We start from the raw sequence: 22,843 nt of genomic DNA on the forward strand, positions 1-22,843 counted from the left end.
GCTTCAAAATTATCAAGAAACATTTGAGAGGATACAAGGGTTTGTCAGGATTCCAAAATATTCAGAATCAGTAATGTCAAGCATCAAAAGGCTTGTCAGGAACATCTCAAAGTTAAGGTGGCTGAGCGTCATGAGGCGAGTTCCATGCTACTGGAGACTCAGACGAGCACATCTAGTGTCCCAGTGGTGGAAAATGATGAATATGTATACTGATCAACCTAGTGATGACAAAGAGACCCCAGTGCACCTTTCGAAGCTCTCATGACTCTGCATGGTACAAATGTAGGTTTAACTTTTGCAGGCATCAATTTTTGTGGAAGAGACCAAGTCTCTCATAGCACACTGGCTCTGCCTGTGGCTCCAAATAGACTACGTAGCAGCCTCCACTATAAGCTCTAGCCATTCGTTTTGGTAGGTATGCTAGTTACCAACTGATGAGCTCAAATTGGCAGACTGGGGAGAAACGCTGGCAACCAAGAATGAATTAGCTGGAAAATTTATGATTTCCAACAACGGACCATTTACATTGGAATTATGTAATATTGATCTCGCTCTCTGGGTCACATAGCTATCAATGTAGAATATATATGGCATGATGGGTATTGTTGAAATAAAGAATCTAGTCAGTCTGGGTTTAAAATTTTATTCATGATACAAAAAAAAATTCAACATTTCTAAGATTAAATTGATGTCAGTAGGGAAGAAACCTAAGAAACAGGTAGATAATTTCAGGTATCTAGGATGTGCATTCTCCCAGGCTGATAATAAAGTCAAGGAGACTGATTGAAACAAGGTGCAGCTAAGTTAATGCATTTAGCTTACAGTTGCAATAAATAGTATTCTGTAAGAAAGAATTCAGTTCCCGGACAAAACTATATTTACACTGGTCTGTTTTCAGACCAACTTCACTTTACAGGAATGAAAGTTGGGTGGATTCAGGATATCGTATTCATAAGTTAGAAGTAAGAATACAAAAGTAGCGAGAATGATCGCTGGTACAAATAGATGGGAACAATGGCAAGAGGGTACTTGGAACAAGGAGATGAAGGCTAAGTTAGGAATAAACTTGATAGATGGAAGTGTAAGCATAAACTGGCTTTGGTGGAGGGGTCGTGTGAGGTGCATGGAGGAGGATAGGTTACCTACGAGAATAATGGACTGGTAGAAGGAGCCCAAGGTGGCAATGGTTAGACTCCGTTTCTAATGATTTAAAGACAGGAAGTATGGAACTAAATGGAGCCAGAAAGCTAGTTGGAAATAGAAGATTGTGGAGGTGTATAGTTAATTCACAGAGGCTTGCAGACTAAATGCTGAAAGGCATAACGGTCTATAATGAAGATGTATATATGATGGACGTATTCTAAACAAATTTAGAACAGTAGATGTGCTCACCCAAGGCTTCAGTAGCAAGGAACTTACCACATGATGCTCAGCCACGTTGAATTTAAGATGTTCCCGATAAGCCTTTGACGCTCAATTTTGGTGATTCTGGATTATTTGGAATTCTGAGAAGCTGCTCTATCGTGTCAAATTCCTTCTTGATTACTTTGACGCCATTTAGTGTCCACATGTCACGAGATTTTGTGAAAGAAAGACATTTTTCCTCTTCTTTGAACCATAATTTCTCAAATGTTGACTATTCCATTACTTTTTTTGCTGTACTCTTGTAGAAATGACAAAGGCAGATCAAATGACACCTCCCACAACATGCTATCATGCTGGAGTCCAGAGCTATGTTAACTGTTAGCCACACAGCATGGCGGTTTTAGAACCTCAAGATGCATCATCCAGCAACATCATACTGAGGTTAAACAGCTATTACAAGGTACAGTACAATCGTCCATCCTTTTTAAAATTAGGTACTGAACATTGTCATCGCATATGTCGTCTAGAAATTGTTCAGATTTTAAAACTATCATACTCTTGTAACCCTCACTGGTCCATATACAGTTCAGATAATTAAGACGTGTATTCTATCTAAAAAAAAAATCTTTGAAAACACAATTCTGCACATCACTTATTTTTAATCCCAACTCTCATATGACATATTATATGCTAAAATATCTGCAACCGTGGCTTGAAGTTTTTACCTGCAGGCAGCGTGATGGCTAGTAAGTCAGTAGATGGTCCAATAGTGTCACCGTATGGGGCCACCGTCACTAAGTATTGAGCATGAGGTTTAAGGCCTTGGAGAGTTATGTTGAAGTCTTTGGTTTGCACGTGACCTGAAGATGAATTGCACAACTCGTTGGGACAGCTGATGAGCTCTAGACACTGAAAAGAGAACAAGATGAACTCATAAAGGGCCCTCTATAGGCAAGGACTACTACTACAATAATGTATGTAGGCAAATCAGTAACTATCTTCAATTTTGCTCTAATTGTCTTTAGGTTGGCTCTATGGCATTATGTACTCACCAGCCGCTAGATGGCACCGTTATCTTCGTCTGTGGTAAGTTTCAGCGTTATCAGATCAGTACAGCTTGCAATGTTGTGATGTAAAGATGTTCACACCACACTCTGTTTGCCCCAAGAAAGAACAGCATTCCGTAATCCGCTTTTTGTGGTCTGAAGGAGTACCGGGAGCGGAAATTCATAGAAGACTTTCAACACAATACGGAGACAATGCCATAGTGAAGTGTTTACCAGTGGATTGAACAGTTCAAAAGGGGTTGCACAAGCGTGAAGGATGAGGAAAGATCCGGGCGTCCATCTGCAGCCGTAGCTGATGCCAATATTGAACAAGTGTGTGATATGATCCTGAATAACAGATAAGTGACTGTTCTATGAATTTCCACTCCTGGTATACCCTCAGATCACAAAAAAGAAAAGGATTACAGATCACTGTTCTTCCTCGGTGCAAACAGAGAGTGGCGCGGCAATCTTTACGTCGCAACAGCATAAGCTGTACTGATCTGATAACGCTCAAGCCTACCACAGACCTAGACAACGGTGCCATCTAGCGGCTGGTGAGCACACAATGCCATAGAGCAACCTAAAGACAACTAGAAAACCATTCTCAGGACAACCGATGGTGGGGTTTGAACTGACTTGTCTCCCAAATGCAGGGCTTGGACCCATAGCCATAACACATTAACATGCACGGTCACCCTGCTCGGTAATAATAATAATAATAATAATAATAATAATAATAATAATAATAATAATAATAATAATAATAATAATAATAATAATAATATATTAATCACTTTTATTATCTAGCTTCTTGGCTAAATGGACAGTGTACTGGTCCCAGGTTCAAGAAGACCAGCCTGGGGCAAATATTCATGTATAGGAAGAGTAATTAGGGATTAGGCATTGAACCAATTTAACAACGGAAATATTTGATGAATTTCCAAGTTTTTGAAATCATTTAGGAAAAGAGTAGGTAAAAAATGATACGCAATCTGGATGATAGCTTTAAATCCAGATTGATTGATTGATTGATTCTTTGGTTCAATTATGGCTAGGCACTATTTTGTATGATTAATTGCTCTGGCTCAGGGACTGTGGTTTGTGTTCAGCTGAATACATTTTTCTTCATCTACACACAACACACTATACTACAAATCATCACAGAAACACGCAATAGTGTATACGTCCCTCCACATAGGGATGATGTTAGGATGGACATCCAGTCATAAAGCTAGGCCAAATCCACTTAAATTCCAACTTCAATAAATTGAAAAAAAAAAAAAAACAAAGGAATATCCAGCATCTTGATGAATAGAAAGGGCCCACTCAGGAAACTAGTACTTAAAGAGAGGAAGATCTTGAGGAGAATACTAAGACCCATAAAAGAGGAGGATGGCACCTACACGATCAGGCACAACAATGAACTCTACGAACATCAGGAAGACATAGTCACATGTATGAGGAAGAGGCGACTGACTTTCTATGGGCAGATGAACCACCTGAAACCCTACAGGCTCACCAACAGAATCCTCACAGTGACAATTAGGGGAAAGGCTTCCAAGACCAAGTGGATCACCTCAGTAAAATCAGACCTAGAGGAACTACAGATCCCATTAGAAACCACAGAGAACCGATCTCAGTACTGACAGGCCATCCTACAGAGAGTCTTCCCACTGCCCTCACAAGCAAAAAGAGTACAGGGTCCACCAGACCTAAGGGGACGGATGGAAGGAAGCAGGCACACAGCCAGAAAATAAAAGCGTTCTGGACCAAGAAAAAGCAGAAGACCATAGCTAAGGGTTAAGACGAGCCCCGTGGTCCCTAGTAGGCCAAAATGAACCCAAAAGAATATTATATCAGAAAATATCCATTTGATGTCATCTGAATGGATAGCCCTTTTGAAGTTCAAGGTAAACTATGCTAATCTTCGTGGGGTTCCTGGTAATGGCAGTGAAATGAAAAGGTCATTCCTTTTATAAAATATGCACAAAGGAGAAAGAAACCCTGAGTCATGTAGGCCTACTCAGGTCCTGTCCCTTCAATTCATTGCTAATCAGTCAGAGGCATCATCTAAAACATTCACTCACCAAGCTGTTGAGCAAAAAGGGATATGAATGTTTTGAAGAAGTTTGTGGTTTAGATCAGTCAAAAGCTAACAGATTCATGAATATTCTAACCTTAAAGAAGAATTCCAACACAGCCTTCATTATAGAACCCACAATTGCGTATGAAAAAAATGCTGGTGACCATGTGGAAGATTTTGGAAAAGAAAAACTTTTTTATGAAGGCTGCATTCCTTTCTTGAAGGAGAAATATTGTGCAGGCTTCGGTGATCAGAACTTCATTGTCCATGGCCTGCTGTTTGGAGCTCGAGCAACTATAAATTTGTGGCTGATATTTTGACATCAGTAGCCATAAACAAAAGGAGCCAATGCTCTTTGGTCAAAGGCACTATTGCTGACAGTGTTTTCATTGTTCAGCACCATATTTACTCAAATAAGTAATATGCATGCTATATTGTTGTTTATTTAATAATATAAAATATTGTTTTGTCATTCATCGTAATATAATTAGCATGCTGTGTCTATGGGTAACTTGTTTAGAAGCAAGCAGCTTCATTTTGTACAATAATAAAAATAAAAACAACAACAACAACAACAACAACAACAACAACAACAACAACAACAACAACAACAACAACAACAACAATAATAATAATAATAATAATAATAATAATAATAATAATAATAATAATAATATTTTATTTTATTTTATTTATTTATTTATTTTTGCAAGGGAGTGTGGAAAATCTTTCATAAGACGCTTGTGAGGGTCCGCACTCAACAAGTGTGTGGAGATTCTTACCCACTAAAAACCACACTCTTTTTTCCCACGACGTTTATCTCCAGCCCGGAAACCGCTCTCGCATTACTTCAGGATGGATGTCGTGCTTAATGCATCTTGTACTTCATCTTCCTTCTTCTGCTTTATTGTCTGTCGTAATCATCCAGGTCCTTCTTCTTCTGACGCAGGATATTTTCTATGTAGACTGCCACCTGGTGCCAAGATTCTTGACTTTGTAGCATTACTTACACAATCCCTTCTGGCGTCAATTCTCCCTGCATAACTTCTAAGCATCTTCTTTGTGGCAGCCAATGAACACACACAAAGAAAGTATGCAATAAGTCATCGATATCACCACAGTATATGCACACCGGACTAGTTGCTAGCCCTAGTCTATGAAGAAATTTTTGGAAGTATCCATGACCTGTCAAAAACTGTCTGAGATAGTAGTTCACTTCACCATGATTTTGGCCAACCCACACGCCCAGAGAAGGTATCAGTCTTTTCGTCCATTTCCCTCTAGAATCATCTTCCCATCTTGTTTGCCATCGTTGCACTCTGCGACTAAGAGCCAAAGCCTTTGCTCTTTTCCTTCCTAGCTCTTCTTGTGCAAGCCAAATTTCTTGTCTTTCGAAGGCCAACAAGTCAATAGGAGCTACTGCTGCTGCTACTACTAGAATCGCAGGTTCTGATACTGTACGATATGCGCAAGCAATTCGTAAAGCTGCTCTCCATTGTACAGCCGCAATTCTTGTCCGATATTTCGCAATTTTTAACAATTCAGCCCAAATTTCCGAACCGTATAGCAGTATTGATCGGACAGTTGACATGAGAAGCCGCCTTTTACTAGATTTTGCCCCCTTGATATTTCCCATGAGTCTACTCAGTGCAGTCATGGTTTTTGCTACCTTATCTGTTACCCGTTGAATGAGTTCCCAATATGTAAGCTTAGTATCAAGCGTTACACCAAGATATTTTGTGCTCCTAGTTGTTTCGATGGCTATCTGCCCGATCTGCATCGGTACAACAGTATTTATCCTTTTCCTCGTCAGGAGAACAATTTCCGTTTTATGATCTGCGAGTTCTAACTTGTGATTTATCATCCATTATTTATCACGTCGCATCACCTGATTCAATTTAAATTGAGCCAGCTCTAGGTTACGGGTTACTATCAGAGCAGCCACATCATCAGCATAACCCACAAGTTTTACATCTTCTGGCATCTCCAGCCATAACAAACCATCATACATGATATTCCAAAGGTGTGGTCCAAGAATTGAGCCTTGCGCTGCACCAGCTGTGAGCCGTTTTCTTCTCTGACCATCTTCCGTGTCGTATAACAATGTACGGTCTTTCAATTAGTCTCGCAGTAACTACATGAGCTATTCTGGTAGCTTGAAAGTTTCTTGTAGAGCTTCCAAAATATCACTCCATCTTGCCAAGTTGAAAGCATTTTTAACATCTAGAGTCACAAGAAGCATCAGCTTTCTAGATAAATGATTACCCATTTGAGCTCGTTCTGCTGTCTTCACCACTTCCTTCACAGCATCTAGCGTTGAGTGACCTCTGCGAAATCCATGTTGTTGATCAGATAGGTCGCCAGCTAATTGGATTGATGCTAGTATTCTCGGTTGTAGTAGCTTCTCTATACCTTTCCTGGCAATGTCCAGCATACATAGAGGTCTGTAACCCCCAGTTTTCCCTTTACTGATCAGAACCAATTTAGCTATCTTCCAAAAAAGCTAAAAATTCCCACTTTCAAACAATGATTATACATTCTCAACAGCAGTTGAGGACATAATTTGACTGCCACCTTTAGTACTTCTGCTGGAATACCATCTGGTCCAGGGGCTTTCTTATTTCTAGTCGGCATCATCATCAATCCTCTCTGCATGATCAGGGAATAGTGTGTGTACTATTTCTTCCATGGTGCGTGGATCCATGATAGGGCTTGGTAGCATCCCGAATTTCTTCATAACGATTTTATACCCTAATCCCCATGGATTTTCATCCACTTCCTTAGACATTTTCCACCACTTGTCGGCTTTACTCTTTTTAATTGTATTTTGCAGTCTTTTCTTCATAGTCTTATACTTTACTGAGAGAGCTTCATCATTATGTCGTGCTCTTTGTGTCCTTCGTCTGAGTTGCAGGCAGTGTTTCCTCAGCTCAGCAATTTCTTCATTCCACCAATATGCTGGACGCTTTAGTCTCCATTGTTTGATTATGGTCATTGATGCGTCACATGCTTGCTGAAGGAGTCTCATGGTGTATTCCACACATTTATTAGCAATTATGCTTCTTTTGCCTCCGTGACATGTATCAGTCATACAGTCCATTCCATTCTGTATTACTTCATGAAATTTTTCTCTATGCATAGTGGCTATGTTCCATCTTTCTGGCTTGCGCATGGTAATTCTTAGATGCGAAGTCTCTTGAAGTACACAAAAAGTGATATACTGATGATCGCTTCCAGTATATTCTTCAATTAATCGCCATTCAGTTATCCTAGACGCAATGTCTTCAGAAGCAAAGGTTACATCTGGTATAGTTCCCTGACACCCTGGTCGCCAAAAGGTTGTCACATTTCCAACACTGATAACCATTAATCCCAATCTGGCGGCCATCTCTATTGTACGCCGCCTTCTAGAATCTGTTTGAGGCATGTTCCATTCAACTGCTTGAGCATTAAAATCACCAGCAACAACTAGGTTAGTGTTCATCCCTTGCAGAGTATCTTCCAGCCCATCTAGTTTTATCTGGAAGTCAGAAATAGCCTCATTTGGGGTAAAATAACAGCTGACAAAAATTACCTTCTCAACTTGGACCCAGACAAACCCATCCCCGCATCCTTGATTTATAACTGAATATTTTCCAAGGTCTGGTACCCATATCGCAGCTGTCCCTAGATTGTCCGAAAACCAGTCTGGTTGATCTCTGTCTTGATATTGTTCACTAAGAATCAAGATGTCTGCTCCTATCTCATAGGTCATCTGCATCAATAGATCATTGGCAGTTAGACTCCTGTGTATATTGGCTTGAAGGATCTGTACCATTCACCACTGCTTTTTGGGCCTTTACTAGTGCTTCACGAACACAATACACTTGCCTGACCCCAGAGCATGATGTCGTTTTGACTCTTCAAAGCCCATATCTGTGCAAATTATGCATCGTGGATTTGTTTTGCATCCTACTGCCTTGTTAACAGCTTCTCCGCACTTAAAGCAGAGTTTACTTCTGTCCAATCCTTTACAGTTTCGTGCTTGATGCCCATATGACAGACATCTAAAGCACCGAGGAACTACGGCCCACTGTCTTACTCTGCAGTATAGCCAGCCTACTTTAATTTTGCCTATGTCCAACAGCTTTCGTGCCTTGCTATCTTCTATCTCCACAATGGCGAGTTTTTGTCCCCTGCTGTTCGGATTTGTGTTTGAGACCTTCAATTCTTGATTAAGATTTTCTAATTCTCATCTTACAGTCTCCTCTACGTCGGAAATAGTGGTGGCACTGTCAATATCCCGAATTTCCAATGTAGTTTAGGTGTCAAAACCTTTACTTCGCCATCATGTCCAAGAGCACCTTTAAGTGATTTATTAAAATTTTCTCTGTTCTCCTTTTCCGTGGCCTTATTAAATTCAAAAAGAACTGCTCCAGATATAGTTTTCCTGATTGATCTAATACCAGCGCCACTGTCTTCCGGCTTCACCTTGCTGCGGATATCCTTCACAACATCTGCAAAAGTCTTACCATTCATCGGTTTAATAAGTACGGCTTCTGGGCGGCTTCTTATAGTTGAACGTTTCTGTTGCTCGTTCTTTTTAACAGTTTCAGATACCGGTAGTGGTTCAGGTTGAGTACCTTCATCTTCATCTGTCTTCTTCTGCCTCTGTTCCCTCTTCTTCTTCTTCTTGGATAACGCTATTTCCCATTTATCCTGTTCTACGTTTCTGTTTGTGGTGCTCTGTTCTACCATCTCTTGAACGGGTAAATCCTTTTGCATTAATGCTCTAGTTGCTTTCCAAGCTTTTCTGTGCATAGATCCTGCATCTACAGCTTCCTCCAATTTCTTTAAACCCTGCTGAATTTCCATCTTCATATTTTTTCTGCTGAATTGCAAGAATACTTTTCAACAGGCCCCTGGCGATTTCCAGTTGTTGTTCCTCTTTTAATGTATCCTCCATAATTTGTTGTGTGATATCAAGCCTCAAATTCGTTTTTGCATTCTGCTCAAGACTACTATTGCATGTATCATGCATGCGCTCCAAGTCCATGATATTGTGGCCATGTTCCATAGATGCTGGATTCAAATCCACAGAGTCACACTGGATTCCAGCTCCCGACATCGTGCCGTATAGGGAGTCCAGCTGGCCGTGACTCAGGTCGTAGAGAAATATATATTCTATGTTATTTTCTATGACGGAACTAGGTAACCTAAAAATGCAATTTCACTAACACACAGTATTAATGTCTTGAACTTTACACCCACTACCATAGTTTATCCTATTAAATATTGAAAGCACGTATATTAAATATTACTTATACTCACTTCAACGAAAGCTTTGATCATTACATGCACAACAGACTTACTGATCTTGTCACTACCAAGACGTATTACTGATGATAACAACAACAACAACAACAACAACAACAACAACAACAACAACAACAACAACAACAACAACAACAATAATAATAATAATAATAATAATAATAATAATAATAATAATAATAATAATAATGTAATATGGGTGTTGTGTGTAGATGATTGCAATTATGTATTTTTTCTTGAAAAATAAAACAAAGACACATTGGTTCACAGCGATTATGAATGATTTAGAAGAATTAAATTTATCAATAGTCCAAATTGAAAGCAGAGAAGAGAAGAGGATTCTAAGGAATAAACACTTACAATTCAAACTCAGAACATTTGAACGAAGGAAGTCCACCATTACTGACAACCAAAGGGCAGCCAGGTCAGAAAGGATGAAGAAGTTTTGGGAGTGGAAGAAGAAGCTGAAAAACTGACTATTTAATACAGGGTCTTTTTTTATGGCTTGCTCCGTGTGTCAGGGGAACACGCACGGAAGGTGATAGCCGGGTGACTCATTTGCCGAGAGATATACTGCTCTGAGTGGTGCTGCGGAACGAACTAAAAAAAAAAGACCCTGTACTATCAGACTTTAATGTATATGACTGATTAAAGTGCTCCAAACTATGTAAAAATATTATTATTATTATTATTATTATTATTATTATTATTATTATTATTATTATTATGTAAAAATCGCAGATGCAATCACAAAACGGAGATTCAAATTTTACAGCCATACAGAATGAATAACAATAGGCTAACAAAGAAAATTCTAAACCTATCACTAACCTAAACAACCACGACACTTGGTTGGCTTTCCATAAATCAGTAAAGACCTACAAGAAGTTGATATAGACAAAGAAATCATTCAAGATAGAACAAAATTCATAACCTTAAAAAGCAAGAGAAATTTACAGAGAAATGTGACACAAGTAAGTTGAAGACTTACCTCATACGTTACCACATAGTGTTGTACACCATCCACTTCAGGCTTGCGGTAGTCCCACGAAACTGTGAGCGTTGTTGATTCAGCAGACACCATCTTCAGGTTCCTTACCTGCTCCAGTGCTGAAAATGAAGGGAATTAGGTAAGAAGATATTCTAATCAACGGAGAGTTACCCTGCATTTGATATGGATTAAAAAAAGGAAAACGTGGTAGGTATACTAAGTTCAACTACTAGATTTATTTACATGAAATGTCCATCATGTATTATACATAATTAGAGATAATAGACAAGTTTAAATTTTCACCATGATGTAAGAAGTAGGAATTAGTCATATGAATAGCTGATCTCCAACTGCACTGCTCATCAGATATTTTGTTGTTTGTTTTTTATATTGCAGGCCCAAGTTTGCATCACTCCAGTAGCCATCTCATTTGTTCTGCAGATGCCTTATGGAGTGTAATTTCTTCCTATATATGTTTTCTATAGGGTTTTACCCACTTATTAGTCCCATTCTTGGACTTTCTTGTAAAGTATGCCAAAATTAATCAATTTTCAGTCCTAAATCCATCAATATTTCTTATTTATAACCACCTTTTAATTTTTCTCGTTATTTCTGACAGACCTCATTGGATTTAAAGAAAAAAATTTCATTGTTCCGTATTGAAAGTATTAACGTTAAAATTGAATAATTGAAAAAGAGGTTCAACCTATTCAATACATAAGAGAAAGAAATGTAGTGATTACATTCTTATTTAACAGTAATTAGAATTGGGACCGGTTTCCACCATAGTCCAGGTCATCGTCAGCCGATCAAAACATAAAAAACATGAAAAACAATGCATATGAAAAAGAAAAAGATTAAGTGAACTCTGGATCAGTATAAGAGGCAATATAAAATGATGAAGGGGGTAGAAACTGTGAGTCACTTAAAAGAAAACAGTGCGTAATTTTATGAATGGTGGTACAGCACACGCAATGATAGGTAAAGTCTCACAATGTTTATGAACAGCGGAGAGCGGTCAAATGGGTCACTTTTTACACACTGTCAGGCACAAAGTCACAACACTATCGAACAACACATGAAGATCTATCAATATGTTGAAGTCGAAGATGAATAGATTTATAGAAGCAAACTGCCAGTTCCCGGTGATCAGCGCGGCACACTCAATGTCATGCGCTGTAGTCTCGAACGCCAAAGTAGAATGGAGAATATCCTGAAGATCCAGTATTTGCCTCGGTTGCGGGAAATTAAGTACGTATATATAGATACATACAACGCAATTCAGTATAATTGAATGATTAATTGTGTTACTGCTGAATTCTTGGAAAACATGTTTCACCCTAGATTAATTAACAGATCAGACACTACCTTTTCAAAGAATGAAATAAATCTGCTAGAGAAAGGTCTCAAATTCAACTGCCAGGAACGTCATAACGAAAACAAAATAAAACAGCTCGTAACTGATGCAGAAATTGCTTGCGACAAAATACCCTCTCCACAAAGAGAAATAAAAAACGTAGCCACCAACGAAGCCCTAAAAATAATCGCACATGAAAATTCCACTAAACAACCGAATTACGTCACTCAATACTCGGCATTGAAAGCAGTTAAGAACAAAATTAAAAACGACAACCTTATCATCACAAAAGTGGATAAAGGTAACACAACAGTCATAATGAAGAAAGACGAATACTTAGAAAAAACAATAGAATTTATCAACAACAACGGTATTCAAGAATTGCAACGCGACTCTACAAATAAATTTCAAAACCAAATAAAGCAAGCTATCAAGGAAACAGACTTAATTTTCACAAAACAAGAAAAAGAAAGCCTCACCATCAAAAATCCTAAACTCCCCACACTAAGAGCCCTGCCCAAAATATACAAAGAGCTGTATCCCATTAGACCAATAGTAAATTTTAAAGTTGCGCCAAGTTACAATTTAAGCAAACAACTGAACATCATTCTAAAAGAGAAAATTTCACTTAAAGGAGACAGATCAATTAAAAACAGCCTAGAACTAATTAAAGAATTAAATAAACTTAAAAATAACAGAGAGCACACGTATGATATCCTTTGATCGAAACATTACAATGCGGTCGTGAAAATTCAATATTCATATCCTTTGACATCACTAACATGTACACCAACATACCAATAGATGAATCCATTAAAATTATCGAAAACCTTCTTAAAGAAACACCTCTCTATAAGAAACCAAAGAAATTATTAACCTTCTTAGAACAACACTACACCAAAATTGCTTTGCATTTAACGACAAAATCTATTGCCAAAAAGAAGGGCTAGCCATGGGCTCAGAGTTCTCAGGTATAATAGCAAACATTTTTCTGAATAACTTCGAAAACATCTTCTTAATGGGCCAGCTTTCAAAAGGAATCTTACATTGGAGCAGATTTGTGGATGGCGTCATATGCATATATGATAACGTCACTAATGCAGACCAGTTATTAAACATTCTAAATTATTTACACAAATCCATCAGCTTCACAATGGAGCCAGAAAATAACAAGAAAATAAACTATTTAGACATCACAATCAACAGGAATAATGACAACCTATCTTACAAAGTATACAGAAAGCCCACTCAGACGCCGCACACTATTGACAACAACTCGAACCACCCATACACACACAAAATAGCAGGACTGAATACAATGATACATAGAGCTATTTCCATACCAATGAGCACAACAGATTTCAATGAAGAGATGCAAATCATTAAACAAATCGCGAAAGATAAAACAACCATCCTCCAGGCACAGTGGATAAACTATTAAATAAACATACGAAAAGTCGCCGGGAAAGCACCACACACGACAAAGAAAACTACGTGGTTCTCAACTATGTTAACAATAACACATACAAAGTAGCTAACATTTTCAAGAAACAAGGTTTAAAAGTAGCTTTTCGAACGAATAACACACTACAGAGACACTTCAGCAGGTGCAACCTAAACAAAACGGACCCTTTCTCAAAGTCAGGAGTGTATGAACTCAAGTGCCAAGAACCTAACTGCAACGCCACATACATAGGTCAAACGAAACATAATTTCCATACAAGATACAAAGAACACAAAAACGCAATCAGATATAATCGGCATTCAGCCTTCGGGGAGCACATCTACGACTGTTCACACCATTTCACAGACATCGACACTGATCTAAAAATTTTACACTTCGAAAATAAAAGTAAATCTTTGAATATAAAAGAAGCAATAGAAATTTACGTCGCAAAAAATGCTAATACCAATAACCTGAATGAGCATACACATTTAAATAATTCCCCCCCTATCGCTCTACTCACATAATATCATTAAATTGCTTCTATCGTAATAATAATAATAATAATAATAATAATAATAATAATAATAATAATAATAACGTCCCTTACTTTCTTCACCTAAAAAAATATTTGTTTGCATTCATCCATATTACATAAAGGTACATTTAACATGGAAAAGGTCAATAACATCTCTCCCCTCTCCAATGTTGATGGAAGGTAAATTGCTTTTTTCCTTAATAATAATAATAATAATAATAATAATAATAATAATAATAATAATAATAATAATAATAATAATAATAATAATAATAATAATAATAATACCGTTCCTTACTTTATCCACCTATAAAAATTATTAATTTGCATTCATCCATATTACATAAAGGTACAATTAACATGAAATAGGTCAATAACATCTTTCCCCTCTCCAATGTTGATGGAAGGTCCCACAGCGCTCCAGCTGCTCCGCCCTACATCTCCCTCCCCTCTCCACTCTATAGTCTACTCGATTTAATCATCCAATAGGAGAGATCCACATTGCTCTACAAGGCCCCTCCCTTTCTTGCCCTCCCCTCTCCACGCGCAGCGTGGCTCACCACAAACTTTCCATGACCACAGTCCTGAAATAGTGTTTGGTGACAATGGACTTAACATCGGCAGTCTAGATAAATACGTAAGTTTTTCATTATATTAATAATTGTATATATTTTATTTTTTGTCATTACTGTTTCATGTTATCACTAATCTCTCTATCATTGACAAGTTTACGCTATGTAAACAATACTGTACATATATAAGCTTGTTTTTAAGTGATTTGATAGAATATGAGGATGTTCTTGTAGAACGAAACATGTCATTCTTTGTATGTTAGTGTGTGTTTTACAGATATGTTTATAGTGTTTTAATTTACATTGTATTTGCTGTGTGTTTGACAGACTGAAAAGCCTTTGTTACATTTAGAAAAATGTTACAGTTTTACACTATAAATATTCTTAACAATAATAAGAATTGTAAAAGTGTGTTCTGGAGATTGAACACTCTGATCGTTTGTTATTATGTTCGAACTCCATTAACCAAGGTTTCAAGAAACTGATTCAGAAGGTATTCTCCTATTGTTTACTGGTTTATTAAAGGCTATTCAAAATGCTTTACAAAGTAAAAGGTAGGTTTTGGTGAATAAAAAATGTTTAGTTCTATTGTGTTTGATTTTAATGTAATGGTATTCAAAGAACTTTATTCTTACAACAAACACTTGAAAAAGGCAGTTCCTTTCCATGTGAAACTGCATAATTATCAACTTTCAGGATCGTCGTGCAACTTACCTTTTGTTGAGAAATGGAGCTACCTTTTCCTTTCTACCAAAATTTCTATCAGACTAACAAAAATCAGATGGTGTTACTGTTTTAGATTCCTTTAGACTATTGTTCAATAACATTTTATATGTGCCAGAAGGAAACTTAAACTTATGTCCTGTATTTTGGCTGGTTCTATTGCTCTTCTATCTGTATTCACCTGAGCCTCAGGAATGGAGAAAGGCATGTCTTGATTTTGTGCAGGCCTAGTTCTTTTTAATGTGTGTCCTAAGAAAATAGGCTCAAATTCTGAACTGGGTGGGAGGCTGGTCCTGTAAAGAATTTTGTGCTCACCTGTTTCATAAATTATATTTTTGATTTCCTGAATGCGATTTTGCTGAAGTTGGTGGTTTTAATGAGTAATTTGTAATCTTCAAATATTTTCAATTGATGAACTTCAGTCTTCCTCTGAGTTTTGCTGTTTATCAAAGCCCTCTGAAGGACTGTGAAGTTCCAAACCCCAAAAGTGTCTTTCAGTGACACTGTGCAAGAAGTCAACCTCTTGTACTAGAGAGTGGCCAGGTTCTTGAAACTTTTGCTCTATTACTTTCAGAGTCTCTGACTTATCAACTTTGCTCTTGAGAACAGAAGCCATTAGCAAATTCCTGTTCTGAAGGACACACAGAACACTCCACAAAGTAACTTTCTTCAAATCTGGATTCTCTACAACTATTTTATCAACAAGCTTTACAACACCTATCATTTCCTGTCCACCCAGAAATGCCTTCATGTCATAAAATACAATAAACTTATTTTGTCTTAATGTCATATCCCATTAGATTGAAAACTGCAAGTTTCCTCTTATAACAAAATACTGTAGTCGATGACTGGGGACAAACAATTAGATTTTGCATATCAAAACAAATTGTAGTTTACTTTGGCTGGTCTTTGCTTTTGTTTCATCTTTGCCGTTTTCTTCTTCCTCATGATTTTTGTCATTTATGTACAGTACCGTATATGCTTCTTATGAAGTTGATTTTCTTCAGAAAATTCATCATTGAACTTGTTGCTGCTTGAAGCCCTCGACAGATAACATCATACTGTTCTTTCTTGGGCTCATGGAAACTTAAATTGAATTTAGCGTTGTATGTGTTCAAATAGCGAAGCCATCCTAGTAGAGTTTTTGGAACTACAGAATTCACAATAAAGTTGGAATTTCAGATATGGTGAGGCCTTTCTGAAGGAATTCTCTAGAGCATTGTTGTTATATAAAGTATGGTGGAACTCGAGGAAAACTGTGAGGGTCGAGTCATAAGTCATGGCAACTTTTTTTTTTCTCGCGAACAGGAGACAACACGGAAAATCTAAGACATGCATTTGGAAATATAGGCATGTACTTATGCATAGTGCCTGAAGACAAATTCTGACTTCAGGAGATTCTCGCAGGAAAGTGACAGAACACAGGCCATTGGTAAACATTGTTTTATTATGGTATAGACAGCAAATACACAAGACTACGTACAAAGGACTTGTCTCCACTGGTTACAGACCTTTGAAATAATCACCCAAGGCTTCCACTGTGCGTTGCCAGTGGTGGGGCTGGCGGTGAATACCATTCGCTGCATGTGTATCGCTAACGTGTGACACCTCTCTCCAAAATGCTGTTACGATGTCCTCTTTGTTAGCAAACCGTTGTCCACGTAATGGCTTCTTGACTTTGGGGATTAGATCATAGTCACATGGGCTCAGATCAGGTGGAGATCAGGCCGCAGAGAACTGCTATTTTAATATACGATCGTTGCTCCTGCTTGTTGACTTCCATTTTGTGACGTTCTCACTCACACATTGAACTTGGGGGCATGCTTAGACCCACACTGTTGTTTACATACACCATCTAGTGGCATCATACGCAAGTACATACCGTACGTTTTCAAATGCATATCTTAGATTTTCCGTGTTGTCTCCTGTTCACGAGAAAAAAAAAGTTGCCATGACTTATGACTCAACCTACATATTAATATGCTGTCTTACTAAATTTCTTGCCTCTTCTGGAATCCTTTTGGTTGCCATGCTTGAGGGAAGAGAAGGGGAGGGAGGGGAAGTGGTGTGTATGATGGAGACAGAGATAATGCTCCGCATGTATGCACAAGTTTCCCTTTTCGACTCGCAGATAATTGTCCTTGTCGTTTACTAACTAGCTGTAACTGCACACACAGTAATGAAGACACACTTGTCAGTCAAGGAATGCACCAGGTTGTTTCTCCTCTCGCCTGTTGGTTGCAGTCATGTTCTTTATTATTTAACATGCTCAAAGATGCAATGCTACTGTCCCACAATTGTGTATTCCTTCACTCACAGCATTGTAAATGGAATGAAATACTGAGCAAAGGAAACAATACACCCAATGTTTTGATTCAGTAGATGTTCAATATGCCCCCCTCCTACTTCAATGCACAGTTCACAACAGTGAAGTAGTAACCTTTTGACTCTGTTTAGGAGGTGTGGTGTGTCCCACATACCTCCGTCTCACACTTTCCACTTCCCCTCCTTTCACTTCTCTGATGCACAGCAACAGGCAGCGGATGGCGCTCTGGCATAGCAAATACGCCAAGTTCGTCAATTTGAAACGTGCGCCCGGAAGTAACAAAGGAACCTCATTTTCTCGAAAAGAAAGATTTTCTCCACCAATCTGATTGCACCATCGTTCTTAACATAACATGAAGAGCATCCCTTATTTTTTTGTCGGTATAGTTATGATACAACCTATATAATATGACACTATCAGTCGACAATACACAAGAGTTGTAATGCATATTTCATAGTTTGTGAATTGCCTGCAACACATCATTATTGTCAGGCAACACATTTTTGGATTATTACTTTGGATATTTCTCCATACAAAAGAGTACCCTACTTTAGGTGTTTACTTAACCCAGTTTGGTTAATTTCTCTAGCTAGGGCTGCATGTTTGTGATCATCTTAATACGCATCCTCATTTACTCACAACATATCTCAATACTAATTACCATAGGAACATGCAATAGTTAATACATCCTCCACATAAGGCTGGCATCAAGAAGGGCATCCGGTCAAAAAACTAGGCTTGATAGTCAGTGAGGACCGCAGATAATATCCCCCTGTGGGTGGGGGTGGTAGAATAACACCCACAGAATCCCCTGCCTGTTGTAAGAGGTGACTAAAAGGGGTTCCAGGGGCTCTTAACTTGGGAGCATGGATTGGCAACCATGAGGCCCTTAGCTGAGTCATGGCGTTGTTTCCACTTACTTGTGCCAGGCTCCTCACTTTCATCCATCCTATCCGACCTCCCTTGGTCAACCTTTATTATTATTATTTTTTTACCCCAACGGTATTAAAGCATTCAAGGTCAAGGGAGTCTTTCGTTTTCACGCCCTTTGTGGTCCTTGTCTTTCTTTGGTCTACACCTTCATTTTTCGAAGTGCTGTTCCTCTTCCATTTTTTCCTATGATTAGTGTTGTGCCCTTCCTGCGTCCAGCAACGACGCAAATAAAAATACTTCGACTGCTCTATCATCTCTCAGGGTAATTCTTTTTACAAATAGTCCAGTTTTACGTGAATTCAGAAGAGAAATCCGACCGCAATAACTCATAATTCAATTTCAGATGAACGTCTTCACCCTTTCGCATTCTATCCCAACGCACATAATATTCCAGATCATAAAAATCCACTTAAGACTAAATTATCCTACAGTAACAGCCTAAAAATTAATTAATCAAACATGTAAAATCTAAATTAACAAGTTTATTAACTTAATATAATGAGCCCGCCTGGTGGCCATGATCGTTAAGGCGCTGAAGTCTAAAACGTTCTAACACCGAGGTTAGCCGGTTCGAGTCCCGTTGGTCGAAAAAATTTTCACCATCAGAATGTTGGCCGGCAGGGTAGGGGAGGTGGTGGTATACAATTTCTAATCACTAGATTGCGTGCCAAAAGCCTGGATTAAATTCCAAACCTCTCCGCAGTGCTCATATGGAGTGAGGGCATATGACGCTGTTGATGGTGATTCGTCCGTCGGATGGGGACGTTAAGCCTTGAGCAGACCCCTTGGTGCTATTCGACAGGAGTAGGCTATGTGCCGGCACCGGGTTTCACCCTCTCCCTACTATCATATATCACGTCATTCATTTCATCTCCCATTAACTCCTCTGATGAGGTTGACGTCAGGAAGGGCATCCGGTCATAAAAAAAACCGCCACGACAAATTCATCTCACCTCATACCCGACCCCGTAGGGAAACGGGACAAGGGTTGGACAAACATTAACTTAATATAATGCTCAAGAAAGAGAAAGTAATTAATTGAAATGTTTGTTCCAAAAATCAGAAAATTAAAATTATCCATTGATTTCATTTTCATCAGCGCTGATTAAAATTGTTCATTCTCAATCTTGACATGAGCTAAATTATTTATTTGTCATTGCTTCATCACTATTTATCTCCATTATCTGGCTCCATGGCTAAATGGTTAGCGTGCTGGCCTTTGGTCACAGGGGTCCCAGGTTCGATTCCTGGCAGAGTTGGGAATTGGTTGGTTAATTTGCTGGCACAGGGGCTGGGTGTATGTGTTGTCTTCATCATCATTTCATCCTCATCATGACGCGCAGGTTGCCTATGGGTGTCAAATGAAAAGATCTGCATCTGGCGAACCGAACTTGTCCTCAGACACTCCCGGCACCAAAAGCTATACGCCATTGTTGTTATATTTATCTCTTATCTACTAACACCTATTGCCACTTATAATCTTGGCACCTACCATCCTAGTCTTACTATATTTAATCACTTGAAAATCATCTTTTACCTTTCTAAAATAAAAATTTAAATCTCACTTCTAACTACGGTATTCTACTTCTTAATTAACTATAATTTCGACCTCTTATTCCACATTTGACCCTATCCATGCACTACCACTATATGACATTTAATATGGATATTTCCTAACAATGCAACCTTATTTTAAATGTAGCAAGAATCATTTGCTTTGACATATGCATTTGGGTTAGCCATGCCTTCCTCATCTTACGATATTCTCACGATGTATTAATCTATTCATGCACTTGCTTCATATAACTGATCCAGAAGTTGAATATTTGTATTCAGCATCTATTATTACCTTTCCTCTGTATATAATTTTATAACAATTAACTTCAATGCCTTCTCATTTCTCCATTAAATTCTGCATATCGTTCAATTCATTCAAAAATACTTCTCAACATAACCGTCTTTTCTCATATAACATAATTCCCACAACGTATTAAACTTCATTAAATCTATATTCTCTTCATTGGAACATAAATCATCTCTCATAATAACATTTAACATCTAGTATAGGGTACCATGATACCTCTTCATGACGAACATCGATAAGGAGTAGTTCATACTATCTACATATCCCTTCCATATCATTATGATGATCAATAAGCATGTTCAGCTTCGTAACCCATTTAAGAAATCCATCACGTACATATGCTTTCATTTTGCTGTGTGAAATCTATACTCATTCTCGCAAATAATCATAAATTCCATAGCTATCCTAATACACTCAATATACATGTAGTCACTTTGAGATATCTCAATTTCATCATAACCTTGGAAAGCTTAATTCAGACATTGCACTTCACCGAGTTACTTGATATCTTAAATACACCACAATAACTAATAATTTCATGAGGTTACTACATCCTATGTTAATTAAGAACTATAATTTAGTAAACTTAGCTTGTCATTCTCTGGATTATGATGATTTTGTAGCTGTATGTGCTACAGCTGTTATCCTTGGCCGGCTGGAAATCATAGATCAGCTGAAGTCCACTCCTTCATCAGGTTGGTTGGTTGGCTGGTGACATACTCATCTCCAGATTGGTCCAGTGTGAATTTAGCAACTCATGTTCATCATCTTCTTTCTTGCGCTAATTTCAACATAAATAAATCCTGATATGTAAAAGTTCATATCAATGCTTCCTGTGATCTAAATACCTTGTCAATGCTCCTTTTATATGCTTGCTTAATGAGCTGACAATTCCCAAAATATTTAATACTGGGTTCAGTGTATTTCCAGTATTATTTCTGCCTTGATTTTTATATAGAATTCAGATAATTCTGTTCTTTAATGTTTTTTAGTCTCTCAATTCTGTTTTCTTGGTAAAACTCTTGACTATTTTCTGTCCTCCGATCTCTATCTTCAGTAGCCTTCGTCGTTACGTTACGGTCCTTGTCTGACCAGTTGCTCAGCTTATTTAAATTTAATCTTATTTCACACTGCAATTCTGTTCTTATGCGCTGAATATTTAAATTATGCCATATCTTCCTATCAAGACAAGTAATTTTGATGTCTTTTACTTGGAATTGGTTTTTATTTCTTTCTCTTCGTACGCAAAAGTCTTCAGTGACCGTGCAGTATAATATAGTAATAATATAATAATATTGTTTCTTTTCAAACAATCCACTTGATATTTTAATGTTCTTTACTCACAGCCTTAGAAATTGTGCTCTCTCTTCTGGGCTCCTGTGAACTTTTAAATTATAGTTCACTTCATATAATTCTAACTTGTGTGGGCTACACTTCTACTTTAATGCCATTTTATAACAGGCCAGAAAATGCAATGGGCACAGTGTTAATAGAGGATGGCTGCCTAGTTGTACTTTCTCTTAAAACAATAATCACCACCACAGCCACCAGCACCACCACCTTCCTTGGTCAACTCTTGTTCTTTTCCAGCTCTGATGGTATTAGGTATCAAGGCCTAGGGAGTCTTTCATTTTTACGCCCTTCATGACCCTTGTATTTCTTTGGTTGATATCTTCATTTAACAAAGTGTTGGACTCTTTCCTTTTTCTCCTCTGATTAGTGTTAACAGAGGATGGTTACCCAGTTGTACTACCTCTTAACCTTTTCGCTGCTAATATTGTGAGCGACTATCCGAACCTTCGGTGCTGAATTATTTTTTAAAAATAAAATGCCTCACAATACATGAAAAATATGAAAATTGTGCAAGATATTTCACATGAACTGGCAAATAATTCCAGAACAGATTTCATTTTTATTTTTTTTCACAAAAATTAACAACACAAAAAAATCAGGGTTGTCCATGTGAGCCAAAAATACACTTTCCTATAAAAAATTCTATATTCCATTTGCACAAGCGCTAAATTCTCACCAAATTAGACAACACTCTTTCAACAGTTACGAATGTGAGACATTTTAGCTATTTTTCAAATCAGGGTTGTCCATAATAGTCAAAGTACTCACTGGTCATCGCCTTGAATGACTAATTATTTCATAATAAAAAGCAATCAAGGAACACTTCACTATTACAGTAATGTAACAAAAATTCAATTTAAGCCAGGGTTGGCCAAAATAAGAAATGTAGTGAAAACACCAAGTTCTAAAATATCAACTCACCAAATTTACAC

At 37.8% G+C, this 22,843-nt stretch overlaps 1 protein-coding gene across 2 annotated transcripts in view; it reads right to left on the reverse strand.

Moving 5' to 3' along the window:
• LOC136873771 (uncharacterized) overlaps nt 1-22,843 on the reverse strand; it is a 461,175-nt gene that overhangs the window by 54,441 nt on the left and 383,891 nt on the right. For both annotated transcript variants that reach the window (XM_068227563.1, XM_068227564.1), the window contains 2 exons: nt 10,802-10,920; nt 2,091-2,274 (listed from right to left, as the gene is read on the reverse strand). In XM_068227563.1, the coding sequence (XP_068083664.1) occupies nt 2,091-2,274; nt 10,802-10,920 (303 nt within the window). The remainder of the gene's footprint in view (nt 1-2,090; nt 2,275-10,801; nt 10,921-22,843) is intronic.

This window comes from Anabrus simplex, chromosome 5 (assembly GCF_040414725.1).
Source record: "Anabrus simplex isolate iqAnaSimp1 chromosome 5, ASM4041472v1, whole genome shotgun sequence".
Taxonomy (NCBI): Eukaryota; Metazoa; Arthropoda; class Insecta; order Orthoptera; family Tettigoniidae; genus Anabrus; species Anabrus simplex.